At 37.5% G+C, this 27640-nt stretch overlaps 2 protein-coding genes across 2 annotated transcripts; one reads left to right on the forward strand and one right to left on the reverse strand.

Moving 5' to 3' along the window:
• Positions 1-1939: 1939 nt before the first annotated feature.
• nfkbie (nuclear factor of kappa light polypeptide gene enhancer in B-cells inhibitor, epsilon) lies at positions 1940-15979 on the reverse strand. The gene is made up of 6 exons (XM_060866320.1): positions 15241-15979; positions 10315-10417; positions 7996-8206; positions 5761-5849; positions 5172-5420; positions 1940-3813 (listed from the first exon to the last, which is right to left on the reverse strand). Exons 1-6 carry the CDS (start codon positions 15597-15599, stop codon positions 3748-3750), a joined length of 1077 nt encoding a protein of 358 aa, XP_060722303.1. The 5' UTR covers positions 15600-15979; the 3' UTR covers positions 1940-3747.
• A 2024-nt stretch (positions 15980-18003) lies between these two features.
• Positions 18004-23902, forward strand: tmem151ba (transmembrane protein 151Ba). Its single transcript, XM_060864987.1, has 3 exons — positions 18004-18047; positions 18165-18331; positions 22355-23902. The coding sequence occupies exons 2-3, from the start codon at positions 18257-18259 to the stop codon at positions 23630-23632; spliced, it is 1353 nt and encodes a 450-aa protein (XP_060720970.1). The 5' UTR covers positions 18004-18047; positions 18165-18256; the 3' UTR covers positions 23633-23902.
• The last annotated feature ends 3738 nt before the right edge of the window (positions 23903-27640 follow it).

Below are 27640 nucleotides of genomic sequence, written 5' to 3' on the forward strand. Positions count from 1 at the left end.
CAAGTTTTTATGGCAAAATTTTTTTTTTTTATTGTGATAAAATGCGCAACTCGGTGTTTGTTTTGCAACACAAAACCGGAAATGACAAGACCATGAAAATAACCATGGCTGCCAACTCTCACGCAATTGACCCAAAACTCACGCTCTCACGCCACACCCCAATAATTCACGCAGACTCGTGCAGCCGTAAGGAAAACAAATCGCGCCGCATGATCTCGCAAAGCAACGCGCAGAGAGACCACACAGACAGTGTAGTGAGTTTTTGTGACAATTGTGAGGGAAATACACAATTTATTCCCATAAACTGTGTAGTCAGCCGTTCTCCCTCCCATCTGCACCGTGTGAATTGTGAACGCAGGCAGGTCAGTGTGTTACAGGGCGCTCCGTGTCTCGGTCCAGTTTAGACTAAAGTTGGCCGCATATTCACAGATTGGAGTTTCCCGAGTCAATAACTTATTTTTATTATTATGAAAAATCATAAAAAATGTAACAATTTTTAAACAAAAATTAACAAAAGACATTTCCGCCAAGTAAGTTGTAGTATCAGTGGTGACAGTACAGTGGCACATCAGTGATGTGTGAGCTGGTGACAGTACAGTGTATTACAGTGAAGTTATTGACTGTTTTTAGTTTTCGCTTTTCGGGTTTTGCACTTTGCAGATGGTCCCTCGGAATCTGTCTCTAAGTCGTCTGCACATAGAGACTTGTGTATTTTGTCCACCAACGAGGAAAGCAGATTTTGAGGAAAATTGGGTTGTAGCTGCCTCTCTACATTACTACGATAGAAAAGAGGTGTTATTTGTGTAATAACATAGTTTAGCTCAGGAGTTATTGACTCGGGAAACTCCAATCTGTGAATATGCGGCCAACTTTACTTAAGTCATGTAATGTATATCTCCCAAGAAATTCTGTACATATACCAAATACTTTGACAATCAGTATATACTTAATACACTTCTGCTAATGCAAGGATTTTGTGTTTGTATTTTTTTCTACACCAAGCCACGCCCCTCCATAAGCCCCCCCATAACAAATGCCCCGCCCCCAAATATCACTCTAAGCTGAACTCAAAAGTTGGCAGCCATGAAATAACAAATAAACAAATATATAAATAAAACCGACCCACCATTTGTCTTAGTAACATAATTGAGAATCATCTAGTCAAAAGCTAGTTTTACAATAATATTTTTAGTATTTTATCATAGCCATGGGATTTTCATGTAAAACAAAATTATGTAAATCACAAAATGTAGAAAACAAGTAGTGGGAATTCCCTCCAGAACAAATCATTCACTTGTCTGTGCATCTCATTCATGTGACACCTGAGATTTTATCTTGCTATACAAACAGGAAATTTTCTTGTCCAAAGTTCCTCGTGACCTTCTTCCTTTTCATGCTGCTGTTTGCTACCCAGCAAGGTATATGGAAATTAGGATGATAAACACAGACTACCTTCCACTTTCAGGATGATATTTTTATTTATATGGCACTTTTAATAATAAAAGGTTCACAATTTTTTTTTGACAAAGCAACTAAAGCAGAGATATCGATAGCAGGTATAAAAAAGCTAAAATAAAGACAAATAAGAAAATGGGAGTTAAGTGCATTTTAATATTCTTTCAAAAGTCAATGAAGTTTATTTCAAGTCAGGAGTGACGTGATCTCTTTCCCTGATAAGAAAGAATGACAATTTCTTGTATTCAATTGAATACTGTTTGCTAATTTTACCATAAAGTTGAATCCTGCACGGTTGAGGACTAGGTCTTAGATCCTTGTGTATCACAACAATATAAGGAACACAGACATTCCTAAATATAGATGTCATGTCTGACAGAATAAAATAGTAAGGATTTGTTTAAAAAAAAAGTAGAAACACACAAATATTAAAAAGATGCAGGATAGTTCCAGTCTTTAATTCTCTTTATTTTGATTGGTAACAGTCTTTATTTTCATAGAAATTTGGCTTTTTTCTTTTACAAAGATGTTATGAAAAAAAAACAACAAAAAAAAACACTAGACTTCTAAAGGGGAAAATAAAACACAACCCCAAAAACCTTTGCCATACCTTAAACATTTATTGAACCTTTAAAATGTATTTTCTTTTGAAGGTAAAAAAAAAAAATTTGTAACAATAATCACTTGATTTGAGATACAACAAACTTACAAAGTGACTTCAGCCAATGTACCTTTAATACAAAATAATCCTGTCTTGTTTTAAGACTAATGTATAAAATTCTAACTGTACATCTTGCAAGTGTGGATTTAATGGCATTAAAAAGAAGAGTTTATAAGAGTATTGTATGTGCATTTAAAATCCTTGGTTAAAACCATTGAAAAAAAAATCCACGAACTGCATCCTGGTTAATTATTGTGAATTTGCTAGAAATACCGGTTCTCGAAAAACTGTTTGTAAGGAAACAATACACTATAATAACAGGAGCACATTCTGAGAAAAACAAACACACACACCTAAATAACACACAGCTTCTCAAACTTCCTAGATGTTGGAATCTTCTCCAGATTACCTCAAACTTGAATAAAATGTTACAGAATATATTTACATGGTAACTATTAAACTATGTATTATATATTTGACAGCGATGGGTTTGATGGATCTTGTATTTAGGATTGATCACTGAACATCATTCAAACATGCATTCATAAGGCATCTACACTGATCTACACTAAATCAGTCTAAAAAGTACAAAGCACACTTTACAGCAGTGGTGCAAAACTATTTGCAAAGGTTTCCACTAGGAACTGAATGCCAGGACTGCCACAGAACCTTGAGCAAAAAACTCTTGGCTGAAACAACAAAAACACTGACTAACACTTTTTGGTTTTGCACTAGGTAGCTAATATTGCTAAAGAGCAAAAAACAAAATGTATTCGTGTTAATACAGCAAATACCCAATTATTCCTTTTATGTTTACAAATTGTTTATTGAATGATATTTATGAGAAACTGTGAAACCATCATTTGTTTGCGACATGAAGCTTGAAGCTCGTAATCTTAGCTGATGGCTAGTGGGGGAGCCTTCTGTAGCTCTAATATGCGTCAGAAGTAGCTGTTTAATAAATTATTAAATCCACCACATGTGAAAGATTTGCAGCCAGTGAAATTCAACTTGAACAAAAATACTGTCTTTTACACGGAATTCAAAATAAAGTAAGGTGTAACCACACAATAGTTCACACTTCAAGGAGTTCTGTATGCAAGAGAAATGAAAGCATTTAACAAAGTTAAAGGAAAATTTAAAACATATTTAACAAAATTGTTGCATGAAGTCAGTTTTGAACACAAACAGGTGTTCCACCAAACCAGAAAAGACGAGTGGTGCTCTAAACCCTGATTGTGCTATTTATATCTTATCTACCTACTAAGTGCTGTATTTGATTTTCATAACCTAACAGTTATTTCTGTATCCATTGTATTATGAGGTATTTAAAAAGTTCCAGCTAGGATTTCTAAACATTATTATGTGCGATATTAAATGGTTAAGAAGAAACCACGAGAAAAGAGACAATGCTCAAAAATATAAAAGAATAATCTGATTATCATGCAGATTCATTTGGAGTAGACTTGAAAAATGAACACTTCATCCAAACCTGTGTATAAATTAACATTCTCAGTACATCTCCACTGAGAATAGACAAGGCTGTAAAAAGTTAAACCAACTGAATTTTAATAACTGAAGTCCCCAGAGTTCTCAGACAGCAGGGACGCTGAACACACATATTTCCACACTCAGAAATTCAAGCCGACAGTTCTTCCCATGATCTGGATGTCATCAAATGGCAGTACTGAAAGTATCTAAAAGGCAAAAAAAAAAAAACGGTTCAGACATAGTACTAAATTGTTTTTATGTGAAAATGAAACATGGTGACTGATATTCAACCAAGTGGCACATGAACAAATCTGATTGCAGTCAAGGTTCACTGGATGTTTTAGTATTAAATCATTTTTGTCTGTGAGATATACACACACGTATATATACACACACACACACACATATACATATACATATATATACATATACATATATATATATATATATATATATATACATATATATATATATATATATATATATACACACATACATACATATATATACATACATACATACATACATACACACACATATATATATATATACATATACATACATACACACATATACATTATATATATACACACACACACACACATGCATACACACACACACGTACACACACATATATATTATATATATATAAAAATTAAAAAAAAAAAAAAAAAAACTTTTTTCCCTACCTTTGGACTGATTTTTTTCCATTTCAGGGGTCTGGTTTTATAAGTTTGATGACCAGATAAATCTGGCATTTCATTTACATGATTGCTAGCATATGATAAAACACATGTGCTTCAAGTAAAAATTATGCCTTCGCTCCTCAATGATACATCACTATTTGATATAATCTACCTACAATAGTCTTAATTAATCAGCCTTCGGATTGATGTGAGTGAAGCTTTTAAGTATTACCCCGTTTACTTTCCACTGTTAGGGGAAGACCCAAAATTCCTACAGACATTAATCTGTAAAAGCACCATAATTTGCTTCATGTGGCATCATTCAGCATTATTCTGAATGCAAGTAGTGATTTAGGTTCATTAGGGATTTAAAGGGGACAGTGAGAAATGAGCAGATATTATATTCTAATGACTAATTCTTATAAAACTAGAGCACTTCACGGAATTAAGGTTGTTCATGTAGTGCCACTGAGCTGTTCTGAAAAAGCGAACGCTCAGAATTCGGAGGAAGAGTTCAACACAAATCAGAACTAGTTATGTTTTTGATTTGCATTACAGAAAAGGTTCAGCTGGCTGTTTATGAGCATGGCCGTTATAGATCATGTGACTTAGCAGCTCTGGTAAGAGGAAGTGAAAATCATTCTTAGTTAGAAATTATATTGATTCAATGATCTCAATGTGCTGGCCACCAGGCTGAAATCTCAAGATTTGGGTCCTTTCAATGCTTAGAATGCTGCTTCACTTATACATGGATGCAAATTATTTAGCACAAATATTAGATACATATCAAGTAGAATGCTTTATCTGTGCCTAGAAAGGCTGGACTTGTTGCTTTAGGGCGGTTTGCTGGGTCAGTGTATAAATGAATAATTCCTTACATTGTCGTTGCCGTCGGCGAGGTCTAATGCGGTCTCGTCCTCAATGTTACGAATCATTTTGTCAGCTCCTGCCCGGCACAAGTGGCCGGTGATGGTGGTGTCTTGACGCCCGACTGCCAGGTGGAGTGCTGTACAACCGTTTAGCATAGCAGCATCTACGTTGGCACCTTTGGTTAGCAGCAGAGTCACTGCATCCACATCATGCAGTTCCACAGCCATGTGCAATGCTGTTTTCCCACTTGTTCCCTCCTGAGGGAGGACAAGTGGCAGGGTCAGCAAAGGGGACAAAAAAGCGTCAGGAAGCAGGATTACAGCTTGTGATGTGTTTATACAGTATAAGAGTTATAACAAGACTTTAATATTTGTAGATCTAAAAACTTGGGTGGACTACAAAATAAAGAAAAGCAATTTCTACGTTCTTATTCTTCCTATGAACCGACACTGCACTTGTATGTAACGAAACTAATGACACTGGCATGAGATGTCAGACATCTAGCAATGAGACAAAAACAGATATTGCATCTTCGGGAAAGCTCTGTCATTTTTAACCAACATTCCAGGGGATAAAAGTTTTCCCCTCACTCCTCACCTGGAGGTTCAGGTCCACACCTTTCTTCACCAGCAGTTTCATGATTCGGTGATGTTTGTGCAGTGTGGCAAGATGGAGGCAAGTCAGACCTGGATTTTAAAAAAAAATAAAAAAAAAATATATAATATATATAAAATAATAAAATAATATATACTTCTGTTTCATTTCATATTTCATTCTGATGCCATATAACTGGGTGATTAAACCGTTATAGAAGAGAGAAGAATGGATCTAATGTCCTAAATATTATACTACACACACACAGGTGGTGGAGCACTACTGACTTGTGTCACGGTCAGGTGCAACGTTGGGATGTTTAATTAAAATAAACAAATAAAATTCTCCAAAAGTATAAGGGACTAGCAATCTAAGCTCAGATTAAAACCACACAATCATTTTATATCCAACATGGCAGGGTGGTTTGAATCCACCTGACCATTACTACCTGCCCCACTGTTTATTACAGCATACCTTATATTCTTTTCATTAATCAAAGAACAATAATATACTATCAGCCATTAAGTGTAATTTGTATAGAATGTCCATAAATTAGTCCCTATTGTCTTGTACGTTACAACAGCTATAAAGCAGGTTGTCCCACCCCCCACCCGCCCAAAGTCTTGACGTTAATAAGAAAAACAGCTTGTCGTGTTACAGAAACTGGAAAGCAGAAACTCCTTTGTCCTGAAAACTTCCCTGTGGCAGAAACGTTACAAAAGTCTGACACCCTTTTCATTAATGTTACGTAAACATGTCCTCATAGAAAACTTGTAAGCCTCCCTGTAAGCCTGTCCTACACATCACATTTTCATAAAATCTATTTATTATTCAGCTAAGATCACATGGAAGGTCTGCACTGTTACTATGGAAAGAAGCGTCTTAACCTAAAGCTGTTATTTCAATTATTGCCAGAAAAAGTCATAGCCGCTGTTATAAATCAACAACTTCATAAATACAAAATGACTGGTATGACTGGTAGTGATCACCTTATAAACAAAAGAACACAGTTAAAACTGCAACGTTAATGAGGATGTTTATTCCACCCTTTTCACAGACTTCCCTGTTCCATTATTGCTGTGAACACTAAAGACAAACAGATTTTCACTCAGCACTTAATGTACTGTTCTTAATGTCTTTTCTTCCAGTGCAAGTTGTGCTGATACACAGAAAACTTGTAAAGCAAACCTGAATGAGACAGCATTAAAAAAAACCTTTACATAAGGATCTCAATATTCTGCTTTTATGCTGCTTAGGACGTGAATGAATGAGCCACATGCGCATGCACATACGAACATCAGTTAAGCCTGTACACCGAATTCATAGATCGCTTTGTAGGTGTACGATCACTAAGTGAAGATCATCTGTTGTTCTGTGAAGTTTAAAACAGCCCTCTATAGGATTACTGAGGAGTGGATATTATTGAGACATTGGATTGTGTGTTATAAAGGGTACAAACAGGAACAGAAATGCTGCTAGCACTATAGTAATAGAATTGAACGCAATTAAATTGAAACTGAAAGGTAGAGGATGTTTAACGCACTGTGTATGGGAGAACGACGAGCTCTAGTCTTTAGGTAGAAGTGGAATGCAAAATTTGTAAAAAAAAAAAAATTAAGCTTTAAAAAAAAAAAAAAAAAAGAAAAAAAAAAAAAGAAAAAAAGGAGGGTGTAAGTTTCAGTGATTTTATCATGGGTACGGGTGTTTTAGGCATTCCTCTCTGCGTCATATCTAAAAGTGATAAAATCACTATGACAAAAAGTACAACAAAATTGATATGATAAGAACTATTTAATATATTAAGAGTAATATTCGTTCTAAGCAATGATTTGGCCATAAATAATAACATCTGGTTGCCAAACAACAAATCTTGTTCCTTCTTATAGACATGTTTGGTGTATGGTTCAGTCAGCTTAGTATGGGCAGTGATGCTGTGCCTTCTTCCCGACAACAACCACCCATTAATCAGACCAGAAGTGTCATCACTCACAACAAACATACTTCTCTATTCGTGAGAATGATTGCGGTTGACTTCCTTGCCACAGGATCCTAATGATTAGATTTGTCTCTTTGTTGGGACACTATATTGCACAGAAAAGCTATTGCACAAGCTATCCAGGGATGCTCTAGGCTAGTCACTACTAGGTCTAAAAAAAAAAAAAAAAAAATCACAGGTGATGAAATGGTTTCTAGAGAATTTCATGGATATTTATTAAAGGCAGTCCTCTGTAGTATTACCTCTCCAGTTCTGTCTCTTGAACACTGATGTGAGCATGGAGGCTGAAGCCTGACGAATCATCTCATTAGCACACTCGAATCTGCCGTGCTCACAGGCCACATGGAGCGGCGTGTTTCCATCCTGGTCCTGAAACTCTAGACATGCTCCCTTCACCACCAGGGCCTTCACCACAGGGACCTGGTCCAGGTAGACGGCCAGGTGCAGCGGGGCCTGAGTAAGAAAAACAGACAAAAAACAGAGAAAATCAGTTCAACAACTTTACAAATTAGTGTTAGAATTTATATTATTTATATAAATTTACATGTACATTTTTCAAAAATGGCACAACACCAATACAAAATTACAATCTACAATAATGTAATTTTTTAAATATTTAAGAGCCACAGGCTGATAAAAGTTCTACAATAAACTGGTGTCACGTGTATCTTTTAAACATGTAAAGAAAGTTTTTTTTTATATTTGTTAACAAGTTTCACTCTTTTACAATATTGTATGATACGAGAATTATGAGATACATATATCCTCTCTCTCTCCATCATATATATAAAAAAATAAAAGTACCACTTGTAAACCACTAGTGTACCATAATAACTCATCCACGGTACTGAAAACAGCAACACAGTATGAACTAAAGTGAACAGACCTCAGCAGAAAGAGAGCAGCACTACACATCTTACTCAGTTTAAGAGTGTGCACTTGTCATGCTGAGGTGTTACTGACTAATCCGACCAAAGCCCCGAGTCGATTACGTGGATTTCGGTAAGCTTTGTGCACTACTACATTTCCTTCCATTAGTCACATGATTAAGTGCTGACTTCAACAGATTTGCTTCACACTTAATTCTCTTCTTTTTGAGACACCGCAGTGGCCGTCCAGGATTCTTAAACGGTTACAGATACAGCATGCCAAACAAACAAGGTTCTTCTTACACAAAATATAATAGAGCAGTCTAGATACATGATGTCTGATACACTGGAGACAGAGTGAATCAGTCAGTGCATTTCAGACAAAAAAAAAATATGGGATAAAATTATTAGAATGAAATACACAAGTCCACGAATCATTAAAATGCCTACCTAAATGCCTTTACTCCACATAAGTGGGCTTTACATCTAATTTTGAACACCCATTAATTTTTATTTGTCAATATCCTTTCTCTGAAGGATGTCATTTGTTTTGGATGACATCTCATTTGGATGTCACTCTTCTGTGTAAACCACTCGCGTTGTGTCAAAATGTACAGAACAACATGGCATTGCTGATCTAATTTTGGCTAAGGACCACTGTACACAACCTAACTAACAGACACACACACTCTGACTGACACAAACTCTGACAAGACAAAGAGAATGATGGACAATAATAAAAAAGTCGGAAAAATAAACACCCCTATGAGCTAGAATTCACATTCACTGTACCTTCCCCCATTTCACTCTTCTCTGAAATTTCACAGCAACATCTATGCTCCCTCTCAAATAACTCAGATGATAATAATAAACTATTCCTCATAAGTCCAAGAATCATTAAAATGCCTACCTAAATACCTTCACTCCACATATGTGGGCTTTACATCCATTACTGTACACCCATTCATTTTTTATTTTTAGGTCATTTGTTTTGAGTCATCCTGCAACTCTCCAAAAACACACACAGACCGACAGACACACAGAAATGACAAAAGAGAATGATGGACAATAATAAAGTCGGAAAAATAACACCCCTATGAGCTAGTATTCATATTCACTGTACCTCCCCACATTCAGCAGATCTCACTCCACTGAAATTTCACAGCAACATCTATGCTCCCTCTCAAATAACTCAGATGATAATGAACGCCTCCTCGTGTCCCCATTATTAATTCAGAAACTCAGATATAAATATTGTGATAAAATTAATCTGTGTTAATGCTAATCAGTTTTTAAAAAGATGAGCTTTTGGGGTATGTGTGTTACAGAAGGTCATATTAAATCACTGCAACCCATAGCACACATTTTAGATCCTCTTTCACAAAATGTACTCAACTTTGGGGGAAAAGTTCACTGTGGAGGGAAATTAAAGTGTAAAAAATCTCTGGAATGGAAACTATGATATAAGTAGTATTTTTGAATAAATTATGGAAATGTGTGAAACCCCTGAGACTGATGACATGTTTCTAGCTTAAGGTGGAGTTTCCCTTACAACAAAAATGCCATAACCACTAAAATTCCTGAAAAGTACGACCTATTGTTTCATATTGGTTCGCCGTGTCACTGAAGGCAAATGTAGGAGACCAAAATGTCAAATCCCATGAAAGAGCATGTGGATGCAGGAAGTGTTACCTGATAGAGATTATTCTGGATGTCCAGGACCTCTTTAGGGAACAGATTAATGAGCTGGTGGGTGAATGATTCCAACTCATGGATTATAGCCAAATGAAGATATCTAGAAAGAAAGAAAGAAAGAAAGAAAGAAAAAGAAAGAAAGAAAAAAAAAAGAACAAAATGGCTCTGGGTTAAATTATGTATAATTAAACCTGTTCATTTTCTCTTCTCCATTCCTCATATGAATGAGAAGACCACACACCAACATTGGAAAGTGTTTTGCAATCGGTGACGCAGAAAAAGAACGAGTAAATAAATAATACTAAGAAATTCTTCACACCCATGCGAGCGGTTCAGGAGTTGCGCAACACTGGAAGTTTTCTACACAAAGTCAGATCAAGGCACTCGGCTTAGCGCGGGTTATATCTGGTTCTTGGAAAACCAGACTTTTAAAATTAGAACAGGTTTTAGCAAAGTAGTTGAATTAGAACCACAAGTTCAGGTGAAAATTATCTGCCCCCATTCAGAATGCAAAAGAGGAAACCAACACTATGATAAAGGAGTTAAAGAGCACAAGAAACAGTTCACAACCACAAACACATGACTCATTAAGAAGCCCCTTGAGCTGCATTTTCATTTAAGAGGTGCTTTTAAAGGAGTGTGTGTGCGAGTGTGTGTGAATGTGTTTGTATGTGTTTACCAAAACCACATTTCAGTTGTAGCACCCCTAAAAATTATAATGAACATTCTGTAACTGAAGCATTACCTCTCTCTCCCTCCCTCCCTCCCTCCCTCCCTCTCCCCCTCTCCCCCTCTCTGTACACTATTATGGTCAGGGTCACAGTGGAATTCGAGCGAACACTAAATGAAGAAGGGAAACACTGTAAATGGGATGCCACTCAATCACAGGGCACCACTGTACACCACATGTATGTCATGCACACTTGCACAGACACACAGGGCACGTTATCATCGTCAGTCCACATACTTGCTTATTTTTGGGAGGTGGGAAGGAACCTTGAAGCATTTTACAAATTCCATTTTACTTTATGAAGTGGTGTTTAAAAACCTCAATCCTAAGCATGCTTCCTCTTTCATTGAGGTAGACATGTGAAGTGACACATAGGCCAAAAAACCCCTTAGCCATTCATCAAGAATACACAACAAATAAGAAAGCTAAAGGTCTGCTGACTTTATGAATCAGACAATGACTGATTCAATAAAAAATGCTCTTATCCAAGTTAGGCTAATAATCATTGTTGAAGATTTCGCCAAGTATATAAATCTACTATTATCAGGAAACTATTCTTCTGTGCTAAAAGAAAAAAAAACACTTTAATCTATCCACAAATATAAAGGTCTGGAGTTTGTAGGGTGCTGAGATGAGATTTTTGAGGAAGAGAGAGGAAAAAAAACCCAAGGGGCTTTTTGCGAATAGAATTGGAGGGTACACATGACTCCAACAACTAATCCCTAATGTCCGGTATGGGTGAGTCCGAGTTATGTTATGGTGATATTGGGATACATGGCACCATGGACTCAATCAAGTACTGGATAGCAATCCAAAGCACTCATCCAAATCAAAACATTTAACAGTGGATATAAGAATCAAGCTTTTCCTCATGACTATTCGAGTCCCATGATCAATACACCAATAAAAACCTATGGGGTGAGATGAAGCAATGCTGTGGGTGGCTGCAAAATCTCCTGAATGTTAGGGTGCTAATACAAGTGTAATAGTACAGTAAGTGTTGCATTATTTTGCTAACTTTCTTCCATTACAATTTATGCCTCGCTCATATTTCAAACGTGGGATCGAGCTACAGAGCAATCTTTTAACAGGGGTGCCAATAATTCTGCTAAATAGCATATGAGTGATCATGTCACTTTATGCATATACTCTATCAGTGAAATAATGTTTTTTTGTTAAAAGTAGGCCAGTAAAAGGCAGGTGCTGTTACTAAATCTTGATATGAAAATTTTATATAATAATATGAACCTTTTCAAAAACCACATGTCTCTGATTTATGATAATGATACATGGTATAATGATGCAATCATCATATTTGGCAGTTTGTTAACAAATACCAGCTCTTAACACGGTGACTTTTTTCGTCTCTATCAGTCGTTCCATCCCACAGATCCAGAATCAAACAGGAAGTGGTGCTCTAAAAAAAACCCCCCAAACATAATTCAGTAGGGTACAAGCCAAATGAATCATGTATCAATGAAAAAATGATTTCACTTTCACAAAGATAATAAATACTGGGAAGAACCATAGAAATTTTTCAGAGGTATTTTGCCAGCAGTCCTGAAGTGAAAGTCCTTTCCAGAAGTGAGAAATCACACCTCCTGGATAGAGCGATTGGGGATTTCATGAACTTTCAAACAATCAATAAAGGTGAAGGGAATTAATCAGAATGTTTCCTCTTGACAGAGTAGCAAAGAAATAAAAGAAGTTTTTTCTGACTGCAGGTGGACCTTGTTATACATGAACCCTCACTAACTCCTCCTTCAACACCTGAAAGACTGAAATCAAGTTTCCAAAAAACTCAAAGAGAGGGACTGTAGTGCTGCCTTTTCGACATGGTTACTGCATGATCTTAAGAACATTAACTAATGTTCATGTCTCACCTTGAGTGTAGCAATGCTATGTTTATAAGAGTACAGAGAACAGTGACAGAACCACAGCCCTATTATTTATACATACAAAAGCCAGATAAGATGCATTATATTACATCTGATCTCCTACTTCACTGCCTGTGTATAATTTAGGACTAATTTCAGTCACTCGAATGGCAGAACTCGAAATGTCTGACAGGCAGTGCTCCAAATCAGGTTTCAGGCTCATGACATTTAATTTTCACCTTGAAAGATTTTCTATAATTTAGCAACATATTAGTGCAACAGTAAAATTACTATACGGTGTTGCACAAATCTGTTGCTAAAATGTTTTCAGAAAATCTACAATTTTATGGTCAAGTAAAAGCGTGCATATGTTGATACACCAGTCCTCCAAAACCCTTAAACAAAAGCTCTTTTTGCAGCAATGAGGTATCAAAACGTGTTTCCAGCAGAGCGCTGGGGAAATTCCGCTGCCAATGTGTACTTCTGCTTTCTTGCGCAGATGCGCACAGATATGTGAGACAGAGTTTCTAGACGTGTGTGTGTGTGTGTGTGTGTGTGTGTGTGTGAGAGAGACTGCTTGCAATATTAGATTCAGTGAACTTCAACGTAATCAACACATGAGTGTGAAACAGTACAGACATTTCACTAGACCATGAAACAAAAACAGATGTACAATTGAGGAGGGATATAATAATAAAGCATATCTATTACGATACAACTAAACTCTAACCTTATAGAAATGCACAATAGACATGCATCAATTTTTTTTGTGGGTATGATCACAGAATTGTATATTTCTATGTGTCATGGTTTAAAAAAAATGGTACATCAATTTTATCCAGTGAACAACTCGATGGAATTGGCTTCTCTTTTTATGATTCCAAAACATGTTATAAGAAAGATGCATGTGATTATCTCAGGATTGCAAAAGCTGCCTACCGTACACAAGTTGCAATGGGCAATTTTTAGCAACAAAAAGCACAACAAAAAAAATCCCCCACAGGCCACTTCTCACACCCTGCTGAAAGTTGTGCCATGCCAAGCCATGATTAGCCTAAATGAGATCATGACATCTGAAACAGCACTTAATGTAAACGGCCTTCCACCACTTTCCCAGACAAACCTGTCTGTTCCTTTTATTCAACAAAAGAGAAAATACATTAACTCAATACAATTGTGAACTCTGACTATTATCTGTTAAGATAATTGCCGACTGCTTGTACAAGGCATACAATGGGGGGGTTCAAATCTTCACAAAGACCAGGTGTGGCTGCAGGTTCTCATTCTACTTAGGCTTCAAATAATTGAAAATAGGATATGCCAATACCTGTCCTAGATACCTATTTCCATGCATGGTGTTAAAGCATGAGAGGCTATAATGTAATTATGTACATGTAATGCAGCGGTGTTAAAGGGTTCAGGAACCCAAGTGTCCAGGTTTTTAGAGAAAAGGTTCAGGGTGGATCCAGTATTTCTTTCCCCAATTCAACCAAGCCAGACTGAGTGACTGAAAAAGTCAAATTTCTTTGAAGAAGTCAGAGAGAGATTTAGAGGACTTCGCTTAAACCTGTGTTTCTGCATCATACTCCTGGAATACAACAGCCCTGTAAACATCTCCATTATGCTCAGATGTTGTGAGCAGGCGGGGAAGATTTAAACACTCTTTTAACACTCCTGACCCACATTTTGCTTGTCGTCTGGTTCCGTAGTGCACAGTGCACCAAAAAGCACTGGAGGTTTCTGACTGCATGCTTTAGCTGTTTAGTAACCTGAAAGTGTGGTCTATGGCCTTCTCAGTTAGCAGTTAATTTTAAAGCCCATTCAATGAATGACTAAAAACTGGTTTGAAGTAAGAATCTCTTTATATACCTATACCTCTAAGAATCTCTTTTTGTCTATATACATATTCTGTATTTTAACTGTTAACGTACAAACAAATTATTACCCAATCATTTTGAGGGGTTTGTGTCGATTTTGCCCCTCCAGGCAGTCCCTTTTGCCCTGGCTTTGGCCGAATGGTTAAGGTGCCTACGTCCACCAGGCTGCCACTCCTGGGCCCCTGAGCAAGGCCCCTAACCCTCAATTGCTTAGTTGTATAAAATGAGGGGGAGAAAATGTAAGTGGCTCTGGATAAGTGTGTCTAAATGCTGTAAATGTGCTGCTTAAGAAAACTAAAGTGAAGTCTGAGTGTACATTTTACACCACCCTCCCAAACCCATATGGTTAATATAGTCAACAGAGAATATACAAGGTATTTTTTCTACAAAATAACAGCTCTATTTAAGACCACGGGGTAAATGTGTATTAAAAACCTACGTGTCTCCATCTTCTGTGATGGTTGCTAACAGGTTTCCCTCCTCTTCGGTGTAATCCACTACGTGCTGGTCCGGTTCGGGTCGAGTCCCAGAAACGCTGCATTTACTTAGAAGATCTGTCAGACTTTCTGAGGTCAACGATGAAGAGCCATAAGACGAGTCCAAGCGCTCATCCGTGCTTAGTTTGTCAATCTCTTCTCTCATGCTGTGATGATCCGGTACCGAACTCGTGGTGCTGCATCGATCGTCTATCATCGATCGGTTTAAAGACCTGAACGATTCGATACCGGAGTCGGTTCTGTTGTCCTCCTGGAATTCAAACTTGTTTTTCTCCTCCCCTTCGCCTCCGCTCCTCTCCATGATACTCTTAGAGATCGTTTAAATCACAACGCAAATTAATTAACCAATCAATCAATTAATCAATTAGCGCCTTTGTAATTAAATAGCGCTTTAATTAACGAATTAATTAATTAACGCACAAGCTTCACGCTGCGTTCAAAGGCAACCGAAATGCAGCGAAAAGACACCAGTTCGTTTTAGTTGTTTGTCGTCGTTGCTGTTTTTCATTCCACCTCCTGTTGTTTTCTCTAAAATCGAAGGTACAAATACACGGAGACCAACAAAGCCCGTTCATAACCGATCTAGGGCGAGAAAAGAAAAACAACCAACTAGTGACAAACAACAAACGGTGAACTACTGACTGACTTCACGGGCTTTGAGTGTTACTAGTTACGCGGAAGCTCTAAAGAAAAGGGGGCGGGGCTTAATATTAAAACTACAAGGAAGTCGGAAGGCTTGTGGACACGTGATTAGTGAAGTCTCCTATTACACACACACACACACACACACACACACTGTTGACAAAGACAAACTACTACTACTGCTACAATAATAGTAACACTGTTACTTTAATTGTTTAATTATTTTTATATCAAATTGGCCATACATTTTTATTTTAGGGAAATTTAGGATTAGGTTTCATTTTAGACTGTAATTAGGACATAAATCTGAATAAATAAGGCATGACAATTCATAGCATGTTTGTATTAATCTAAAACTGTTCTAGAATTGTATATAAACTAATATGTATTATATAATATTATATTATATTGTATTGTATTATATTATATTATATTATATTATACTATAATATATTATATTGTATTATATATATATATATATATATATATATATATATATATATATATATATATATATATTATGTTATGTTATATTATAATTATATTATTTATATTATATTAAACCTAAATATACAACGACTAAAAAGGGCTTTGAGTTTATTTTAAGGTGTTTTATTCCTATTAACTATATTAGTGGGTTATAAATGGATGTGCACACGGTCTTTGAGCGTCATGCCGCTTTTGTTGGGATTTCCCAGTTTGGGGGGTTGGGGGGGTGGGGGTCTGGAGATGTAGGGGGGTTTAGGGGGTGGGGCTCTGCGTACTATAGTCCATTAATAGCTGGTAACCGCGTCATGGTAACCAGGCAACCAAATTAAACAATTGGAGTTCTTTGTGAACTATGACATTTTCACTCTTTTTCCAGAAATGACCTGGAACAAAACACATAAATGGTGTTACAGTTCTAATCCTCCACATCTAGTCATAATGAATAACAATGATGCCACAGCTGGTGGCAATTTCCCCCCAAAAATAAACACGGGGCATTTCCTGAATGTCATCCTGGGATTAACAGGAGTAGACCCGTACTTTTCAGTGCTTTCTGTTCTTAAAAACAATGCTAAAAAACATCTTTGCGGTTCTTTTATGTGGAAAAGGAACTGATTTACCGACTGAATTAATGAATTCTCAGTACTGGCCAGTAGGAGGCGCTGTTGCCTCAGTTTAGACGTGGGTTACTGCATTCATGCCTTCACACTGATTTTGTTAAAGTCTGCGTTGTAGAAATGAGAAATAAACGAATTGAATAATGGCTTTGGTTGTTTAATACGGATGTGAGAAGGCATTAGAGGAAATAATACATTCAACTACAACATAATACTACAACATAATTTTCATATAAACTTAAAATAACCTCTTTAAAGGTGTTGTTCATCATTTCCAGTGTACCAGTTACGGGTTATTGATATATATTGAATGATACATTAAGATGAACACGTGGGGTAAAAACAGCTTACCCCATATTTTGGTCAAATATTCGTTTTTCATAACGGTTAGAAAAGACTAATGCAGTGTGAAGTAAATAGCTTCTCTTATGTATTACATGTTCCTGCCCTTTTGAGCATTTGCTCTTTATTTGCTTTTTAAAATCTGGGTTAAATCTGAACCATATATACAAACTACTGGTACTGTTAAAGCTATCTGATTAGCTTTTTAAGGTTTATATTATTAACATGCCCCTTCAGAATTAGTGCATTAGACCCTAAGTACCTCAAGGGATTTTACTAGGCTGCATCCAGGCGGATGCGTCACCATGGTTACCACCTCTTAGTAAACAATGGGTGAGATGCTAGCAAGCTCCGCTAGCTGTCATGCTATTCTCTCTCTCTCTCTCTCTCTCTCTCTCTCTCTCTCTCTCTCTCTCTCTCTCTCTCTCTCTCTCTCTCTCCCTCCTTTCCTGTTGTCACCTGAGCGAAACCAGCTCATCACATCCATCCAGCCTTTCGGTCACCACAACGTTTTTTCATCACTTTGAGCTTTATTTGCTTCTGGATTATCCTGAGAACAGAATATATAATATATACAATGCTGCTTTTTCACCTCTACAAAAACCGCTTGTATTTATAGCTAACGGCTTTGCCCTTTTCCCTACAAACAACAAAAACAGGTAATGTTAATATTTTCTGTTTTCTCTTTTTCACTATGTGACAGGATGAAATATATATTCCAGCAGACTTCTTTTTGCTTTTGTTGAAGTTTTTATGGTGTTCTGCTTGTTGTGAAGGTGTAATGTGATGTGGAGCCCTGCATTCGTGCCCAAGCGTCAGTATCCTTATCAATACCAGTATCAGTATCATCATCAGAGATATCGTCCCCATGTCTCCAGCATCATCCGGGGCAAACAACACAAATTCAGTTCCCCATGACCAAACTGAGAGAAGGAGAGAAGAGGTGAGAGTCTCAGTTTATTATTTAATACATTTATGTTCCTTCATGTTCATGTTTTTTTTAAGTGAGTGCAGAATATATAATTATAGTTATACACATCTACATCTATATAATCTTCGTATACATATATAGAAACCTTTAGTGTACTAAAAAATGTAACTTGGAACAACTGCATCTCATGATGTCACCAGACTGCTGTTTTGAAGAGGTTGAGGGTGTGTGTGCATGTGCATGTGTGTGCATACAGAAATCAGCTCAGAAACCCTCTTCTCTGTTGCAGTGCCTGCACGTCTCTCTCTTTCTCTCAACTGTGCCTTGATCAAATCAGTTACAAAACGCTTTTTCCATGATACAATTTCTCCAGGATTAAGTGCCATACGAAGCTTCTTTGGATAAATTTTAGAGGCTTTGCAGAAACAAACATTTTATATTTACATTTTACACCATTTTGCAGATGAGCAACATACAATGCTTTGTGCTTTGTAGACTTAATCAAAACACATACTCATGAAAGCTGAAATCAATGAAAGCATTAAATCAAGATAAAAACCTGTTAGATGAAGGTCAAGACAGCAGGAAAAGAAAACACACTCAAGGGTCCTCAGCACAAATAGCCAGTTTATTTTATTTACATATATTCCTATTGTGCATCTTTGTTGAATTTAAACTCTTCCTCTTGTCAATTTATGGTAAAATTGCTTTAAATTAGCTGCCTTTATATGTGTCGTAGGATAAATACTCATCAGGATGTCAACCTTTGTTATGCGCTTTCTCTGTAATTTCCTATGTATTGTTCCTGGTGTCACTCCTAGTCTATTTCTGGATCTGTTCTCTCATTTACACAGGTGCATTTGTCTCAATATTACTGAGAACCTATTATGTCTATATGATATTGCAATCACATAATAAAAATAAATCTAATTAAAAATACATTGCAATTATATATACAGCAGCCCCAAAATGTTCGAGTGTTCACCCTCAGCTTCAATAAAATGACGCCCCAGATATCGCCCTAAAATAATCTGCTGGAAAGTGGGCCGTCTCACTCAGCTCACTCCTCTGCACACTTAACAGAAGCAACAACAGCTTGCAGAAACAGAGAGGAACTTCACTGCAAAATCTGAGCACAAGCTGCCAATATCACAGACGCTTTCTTGGACAGATTAGCAGCTTTAGAATGCAATCCGGATTTGTTAGAAACTGAGAGAGACAGCGCAGCTATTGTTGATTTGAGTGGGAAAAGGAATCCAGATAATTTCACTGTTGCTGAGCAGAAAAAAAGGTATAATTATAAGGTCATATTTCTGTTTACTGGGTACTTCATGACTACAGACATTTGCCCTTGTTGGCCCAGATTCTGTACTAATACCGTGCTGCTCAAGCAAAAATATGCTATTCCAGAAAGACATTAATGTCTTATGTACTGTATGTGACTTAATAGAAGATGTATGGCAATTATAGGCACTTGTTTACAGTCCCACAACATTAAATGTACCTGTAAACAAAAACACAATCTATACAGTCATTCTTTAATAAATAATTTTTTTTTTCTGTATATGTATATGTATTTTGTATATGTAATTTTTTGTGTGGTTTAAGACAGTAACCACACTTCACCTTTACTCATACAAGTTACTCATATTATGGTCAATGTGAAATATTTTCTGGGCACGGTGGCTTAGTGGTTAGCACGTTCGCCTCACACCTCCAGGGTCGGGGTTCGATTCCCGCCTCCACCTTGTGTGTGTGGAGTTTGCATGTTCTCCCCGTGCCTCGTTGGTTTCCTCCGGGTACTCCGGTTTCCTCCCCCGGTCCAAAGACATGCATGGTACGTTGATTGGCATCTCTGGAAAATTGTCCGTAGTGTGTGAGTGAATGAGAGTGTGTGTGTGTGCCCTAGGATGGGTTGGCACTCCGTCCAGGGTGTATCCTGCCTTGATGCCCGATGACGCCTGAGATAGGCACAGGCTCCCCGTGACCCGAGGTAGTTCGGATAAGCGGTAAAAGATGAATGAATGAATGAAATATTTTCTCGTTCTGCGTATTTATTTAGTGTATTTAGGAAGAGGCTGCCACGATAGGCAACACTGTTTGTTCTCGCAGTATAAAAGCTATACCATTCAGAAGGCATAAGAAAGACAGCTGTTCTAAGAGTCTTCATTTTTTCCTTCTCAGAGATGACAGTCCATAATCCTGTAAAGTCATCATGAAAGTGTAAACAAATGCAGGAAAGCTAGTTAAAGACGAGTAAAAAGGAAAGACTTTTATAGGTGATGTGTTGATGACTAAACACACGTTTGCTCACTCTGATTGTTATTATAGGAAATAATAAAAGACTACTAGATAACAATTATTTGGGAGCTGGTTCAAAATCAATTCTGTATTTAAATATGTAGCCAGTTGAAAGAACTTTGGACATGTAGTCATTTTTAGGCAAGTTGGATCTTTCTCATTGATTTTTTTAAATGAGTAGAGTTATTCAGTCTGCTGTATGAATGAACTCATTAAATTATACACTTAAGTAGTACTTAGCATTTCTATTGGTTTAGGAACAAAACATCTCGACTGCATAGTGGTTGTTGTTTTGCAGGTTAATGAAACTCAGTGTAGATTCTAAGTATCCAGAATTCTTTATCACTTAAAAAACATTATTTGAGTCAGAAAGGTAAGCAACAATACAAAAAATAAATCTGTTCTGATGACAAAAAAATCAACCATGACAAGTTTCAGTTGAGGCTTATAATTCTTGCTCCCCCATTTCACACACATCTCAATTTATAGCACAGTCTGCTCCTCTTATCAAAAGCTGTGATCACAAGCCTGTAAGTTGAGATGAAAGTGAAGGATAATCTCACTTTGCTCCGTTTGCACACTGCATAATTGTGAACGAGTGAAGAGAAGGAGCCATTTGTCACGGGTTCTCTCCCCTCCTGCTGGGTGTGCAATGGGGTAGGGATAGAGGCAGGGGTGTGTTGGGGTGGGGGTGTTATAAGCTCATGTGACAAGGAAGGGAGGAGAGTTGTGAAAGAGCAGCATCAATTATTTAAAGCTTGCTGCTGTTTGAAGAACCCCAAAGCCCTGGCTTTTTCACACTCATAAAGCATTAACAAGAAACACTGTACAAACCCTTTGGTTATATCAAGATGCTTAAATGTCTGACTAAGCACCTTTTTCTGAGTGGTAAATCTAAGTCAAGTGGATTTTATTCATGTTTTAATCACTTTACCTCTCATTGAAGGGGGTTCATTGTGGGGAATTCCGTGACATTTAGACACACTGGTTCTTAATAAATTTCTCATCATTCAGAAGAAGTGATGAAGCCCCCTGGATGCCAAATGCTGTAAATAGATGAGTCACCTAGACTTATTGCAACTAGACCTTCAACATGACCTTGATGACTGAAAAACTCCACAGACAATCAATTTCAGTATAGTTACACAATCATTATTACTCGTGACATATACTTATTTTCCAAATGGTCATGAAGTCATATATTCACGGTGGTTATTAATAAGTTGCTGTGTAATAAGTATGCATATTTGACATCTCACAAATTCTGTTTCCTTGGTCTGTGTCAGCTTAGTATGTTTCCAGGGGTGATTGGAGATGGCACTTTTTATGATTTCTTTCAAATAGAAAACCTCTTCCATTGAAAATAAAAAGTTTCTGTTATTTCTACATAATGATTTTTAAACATTCATGCACCAGTCTGATGTTGGAAGAAGGAAGTGGATAACAGTGATTTCTTTAGTTCTACAGGAAATATAGTTCCTCTCTTGCTTAGCGAACTAAGAATCAATGATAATATTTTATGTTATATGTTTAACATTTACATTCAGGTTTACAGCATTTAGCAGATATTCTTATTCATAGTAACATACAGGAGTTCTTTGTGTATACAGTAAAATATATCCTCATACTAGTACCAATAGGTCACTTAAGATTGTACCTTTTCTGCCTCTTACATGACTTAATAAATAAATAATTACCCGTTCTCTTCTTTTTTCTCTGTTTTACCGTATGCAGCAGAGGCCCCAACAGCAGTCACTGATTGAGGCACTGTGGCGTGAGTCACACTGGAAATGCCTTCTACTCACACTGCTCATTTATGGTTGTGTATTCGCTATTACATGGTGCTGTATGGCCAAGGTGACACGACTCAGCATCGAAAGTAACCTCAAGAGCAGAACGGTGGTGTATCATGACAGTGCCTGCTCTGATGGTTATATCTATATCCCTGTGGCATTTTTATTTACTCTTTATATGCTGTACTTGGCGGAGTGTTGGCACTGTTCAATGCGCTTCCACCTGCAGTATAAAGGGGATTTGGAGAGTATAGTGGAGCGGGTGCAGCATATGCAGCAGGCCACACCGTGCATCTGGTGGAGGGCCATCAGTTACCACTATGTGCGACGCACACGTCATGTGACCCGCTACCGCAATAGTGATGCCTACAGTTCCACACAGGTGAACCATGAGAGGGTCAACACGCATGCAGCCGAGGCAGAGTTCGATTATGGAAACTGCGGTGCGAAGGACGTCTCCAAGCAGCTTGCAGGCATGGAAGACTTCCCTATTACCAAACTCCGCTTCACCAAGTGCTTTAGCTTTGCCAACGCAGAGTCAGAGAACTCCTATCTGACACAGAGAGCACGGTTCTTCGCAGAAAACGAGGGGCTGGATGACTACATGGAGGCTCGTGAGGGCATGCACCTTAAAAATGTGGACTTCAGGGAGCATGTAATGGTAATCTCAGGTCAACTGCCATGGTTTTTGAGGCGCTGCGTGTTTTGGATAGCAGCGGTTATGACATTCTCTTGGCCCTTGCGTGTTCTGACCGAGTATCGCACAGCTTATCTTCACTACCACGTAGAGAAGCTGTTCGGGTTTAATTATTTACACTACTGCCACCAGATCTCCAGGGTGAACACAATCGACAGCACCGAGCTAGAGTGGCACATCCGCTCCAACCAGCAGCTGGTGCCCAGTTACTCTGAGGCTGTGCTGATGGATTCAAATGTGTCTGGCCGAGACTCATTCTCCCCCCAGAACTGCGAGCGCTGCCGTAGGGCCTTGAGTGGCTCGTCCATTTTTTCTCGCAGTGCCCTGAGTCTTTTTTCAATAGGTCATGCATATGGCAGCCTGAATGAAAGCTCTGCCCCAGAGCACCACCAGCCATCTCCTCCAACCTATCAGGATGCATTGCGCTTCCCTGTGTTGATTGTGCACCGCAGCGATGGCTGCCTCAGCCATGAGCATCGCTTACTGCATCACAACGGCTCCTGCGTGGAGACGTCCTTATGACAGGCACAGGAGGTATTGAAGGACCTTTAAACTTGAAGACTGTGTGAAACCTTTTGTGTCTGTCTAATTTTATTATTATTGAAAAGCTTTTGGCCAATTTTGATGCTTACACAGAATACAGTATGTTTTATGTCCTTGTGAGCAACGCATTACAGCAGGCTGATGGAAAATGACACTGGCAGCTTCCTGCAGGCCAGCTTATCTGTTCTGCATGTTTGGCTTATTAAGCTTATTTAATATAGGAAAGAAATACTATGGGCTTGAATCTGAATCAGACCAATATTGATTTCAATTAGTCACAAAATGAATTTATTCCAATGGTAAAAAAAAAACACTCTGATGTCATGATCCATGTTGCTATTGATAAATATCAAAATCAATTTTGCCTAAAAAATGTATTTTGAAATGGTAACATCTATGTGGTATGAAGACAAAGGTTCGAGCTGATGTAGAAATTAAGGCTGAAAAGTTCATTCATTCATTCATTTTCTACCGCTTATCCGAACTACCTCGGGTCACGGGGAGCCTGTGCCTATCTCAGGCGTCATCGGGCATCAAGGCAGGATACACCCTGGACGGAGTGCCAACCCATCGCAGGGCACACACACACTCTCATTCACTCACGTAATCACACACTACGGACAATTTTTCCAGAGATGCCAATCAACCTACCATGCATGTCTTTGGACCGGGGGAGGAAACCGGAGTACCCGGAGGAAACCCCCGAGGCACGGGGAGAACATGCAAACTCCACACACACAAGGTGGAGGTGGGAATCGAACCCCCAACCCTGGAGGTGTGAGGCGAACGTGCTAACCACTAAGCCACCATGCCCCCCGGCTGAAAAGTTGTAGAATATAATTAAGAACACAATTTTCACCTTCAGTGTTCAGTATTTTTATATTTGATAATTAATATTGTGTGATTAAGCTAAAATTTGTTAGCTAACACCCACTGATTTTTTTTAAAATTACATGAAGTTCATCAAATTATTTCATTTGAAACAATATTACACAATAACAGTATGTCTTCTATGGCACACTTTATGTTTCCAAGCAAACATTTATTTAAGGTTGATGTTAACTATCTTAACGGCACTTAGTACTTGAACACCAGAATTTACAGAAGCAATGGATCTGGCTAATTTCTTCATTTCAAAGGAGTCATTTCCAATAACACTAAATTAACACTAAAATAAGACTTTGACCGTCATTGGAACTGGACTACATCAACGACTTTTTTCATGACCCTATTTATACTGATTTAACTCTCATCATATATTTATCTTTTTATTTATCTGCTTGTTTAATTAAAAAAAAAAAAGCAGATATAAGGACATGGATTTAAGGATCAGAATAAATTATTTCAAGAATTAACAGATGTGTTCTGGTAACCATTATTACATTTGGTAATTTTTTTTGGATCTCACATAGTTTATCTTTTGAATAACATTACATAATTTTTATATTTTTTTGTAAAGAAAAAAAAAATTATTCACCTGGAATTGTGTTTCCAAAAAAGTGAAAAAATGCTTCCATTTTTCTATTTTTAATTTTTAATTCACTATTTTGCGCTCTATTTTGAGGTGCTTATGCTCTAGCCATTTGAAATTGTGCTGTGTTGTCTTGACTTGTGTAGTCAGTGAAGTTCAAATTGCTCTTGTGATTTTATACTTGTGATTCTCTTGTTTATGGCTCTGTGGTATGAGCCTGAACTATGAACTTTGTGCTATACACTGTATGTCATTCAACTGGTTGTATATGTGTAAAATTGTGAATGTGTTCAATACTATATTAATTAACAGGTTTCCCAGGGCCCCAATGATGGAGGAGCCAACAGTGGTGCTGTTATAAATGAGTATACAATAAGAAATTATATATGTCATCAAAACAACCTCTTCTTTACCAAATCTATCTCTCTGTAGTGAGCTACTCTGCAGGGCTTTGGGTCCTGTGAGTGTCTGAGTGGAGGGCAGACGGGGTTGTGAGATACATGTGAGATATGTCTGAATAACAATAATAAAAAATGAATGAAACCATAATAAGTTTCTTTTAATGCTTAGCTTTTGAAATGTGTGATTTTTAGAATGCAATAAAAAGTAACGCTGATAATAAATGAATAGTGTGATAATAAATTAACAGTGTGAAACTGATAAATGTGTGTTTCTGTGGTCAAAAACTGTATGTTGGATGGAGTCATTAAATCGAAAATGTCTTTAAGCAGTAATTCTGGGAGAGCTGAATCAGTTTGGTCAGAATGAACACTAATAATCAGGGAAAAGACAGTGATCATCTACTAAAGTTTGGCAGTTTGGTTGGGCAAGTCTAAAAGCTGATTTGTAGACTTTTTAGGTTGTTTAGGACTTTTTAGGCTATTATTTGTATTTGTAGAACTTTTATTAGACAAACACAAACTCCTTTCTAATGGGAGTGGAAACTATAACACATAATATTTGTACATGTTCCTAATTTGTCAGCAGTTTCATGTATTTTTTTTTTCTGTTAGGAATTTGTCTCAGATTTACTCCCTAATTTAGACTTTAGTCCAATTCCCACCCACTGCTTAGGTCTAAAATAGATACCAACCAGCGAGGGTGCTTTCTCCAAAACACATGAAGCTAGTCAGTAACATTTCTTAACATCATGGCAGAGTAACTCACTCCAAAAAAAAGAAAAAAGCATTATCTGCCCTCTTCCACATTTGTGAATGCAGGGAAGCCCAGGTTTGAGTAGTGTTTGTGATTGACAGGATGCCACCATGGCCAATTTGCTTCGACTCTTATACTATGTCCTGATGGCTGAAGCCATATCCTGATGGCTGTGGCATCATCAGGATTCAAACTCATGATCACCAAAAATAGGGTTAATGCTAATTTGTTGCACCATTTGGGAGCCCAGCTAATTTAAGACAGCATAAAATACATAATAAAACATGAATACAATGAAGAATCTGGAGTCAACGCCAGGACAACTGGATATTGTAAGATCATTGACGTGGGGAGAAAATGCACAGATCACACCTAAGTTCAGAAATGAACCAGAGACCCTAGAGCTTTCAGAATGTAATAAACCCTGCTGTGCCACTGTGCTCAGGAGTGTTATAGTATCGTGAAATCATAGTAAATGTAATTTGATCAGAAATGTTTTTTGATGTCTAAATGCATTATTGTAAATTTTCCCTCTTGACTGGTTGTAAATGCTTACAGAATCAAAAACTACCTCATACATTCAGATGAAATAAAATAAAATATAACTGACAAGAAGTGATTTATTAATTTGAACCAGAGACTTTTCCGCTTCCATCCATACGGTGTGTAGGCATTTATATATCACCGCCAGCCATCAAATTTCAACAATTTGAGATAAAGTGTTCTTACCTGAGTACAGACTAACACACATAAAGAAAACTATAAAAAGACTAAAAAGGACAGCACACTAACGCAACCTGTTCAATAGTGTCAGGACTCAGCCCGGACTTTTGGCCATGTGCCTGTGTTTACGTTCCTCGTCACGTGTCCGCCCCGCCTTCGTCTGCTCCCCCGGTCTCCACACCTGTTCCTAATCGTGTCTCATTGTCTTTTTTGCATTTAAGTGAGCCGCGTTGCTGAATGCAGTGCGGAATCATTAGTTACGTTTAGTCCCTGTTAAGTGTCGTCATTTGTATTGTTTTAGTTATTGTCAGTTACTGTCTTTGTCTTCATTATTTATCAAACCCCTTTCATTTGAAGCTATCCAGCGTACGGGTCTGTCTCCTTCCTTCCTGGTTGTGACGAATACATAAGCATCTCTACATCTATGCTACTAAGTTTAAGAAGTTTAAAAAGCTAGGCTAGAAACCTGAGTCTGACTAATTTGTCAGGTGATCAACAAACAGGAAGAAACTATACAAGACTAAATCAGGAAATTATCAAAATGATTATTTATGGCATTTAGCAGACACCTTTATCCAAAGTGACTTACATTTTATACAACTGAGCAATTGCTGGATGAGGGCCTTGCTCAAGGAATC

The sequence above is a fragment of the Tachysurus vachellii genome, chromosome 3 (assembly GCF_030014155.1).
Source record: "Tachysurus vachellii isolate PV-2020 chromosome 3, HZAU_Pvac_v1, whole genome shotgun sequence".
In the NCBI taxonomy this organism is placed as follows: Eukaryota; Metazoa; Chordata; class Actinopteri; order Siluriformes; family Bagridae; genus Tachysurus; species Tachysurus vachellii.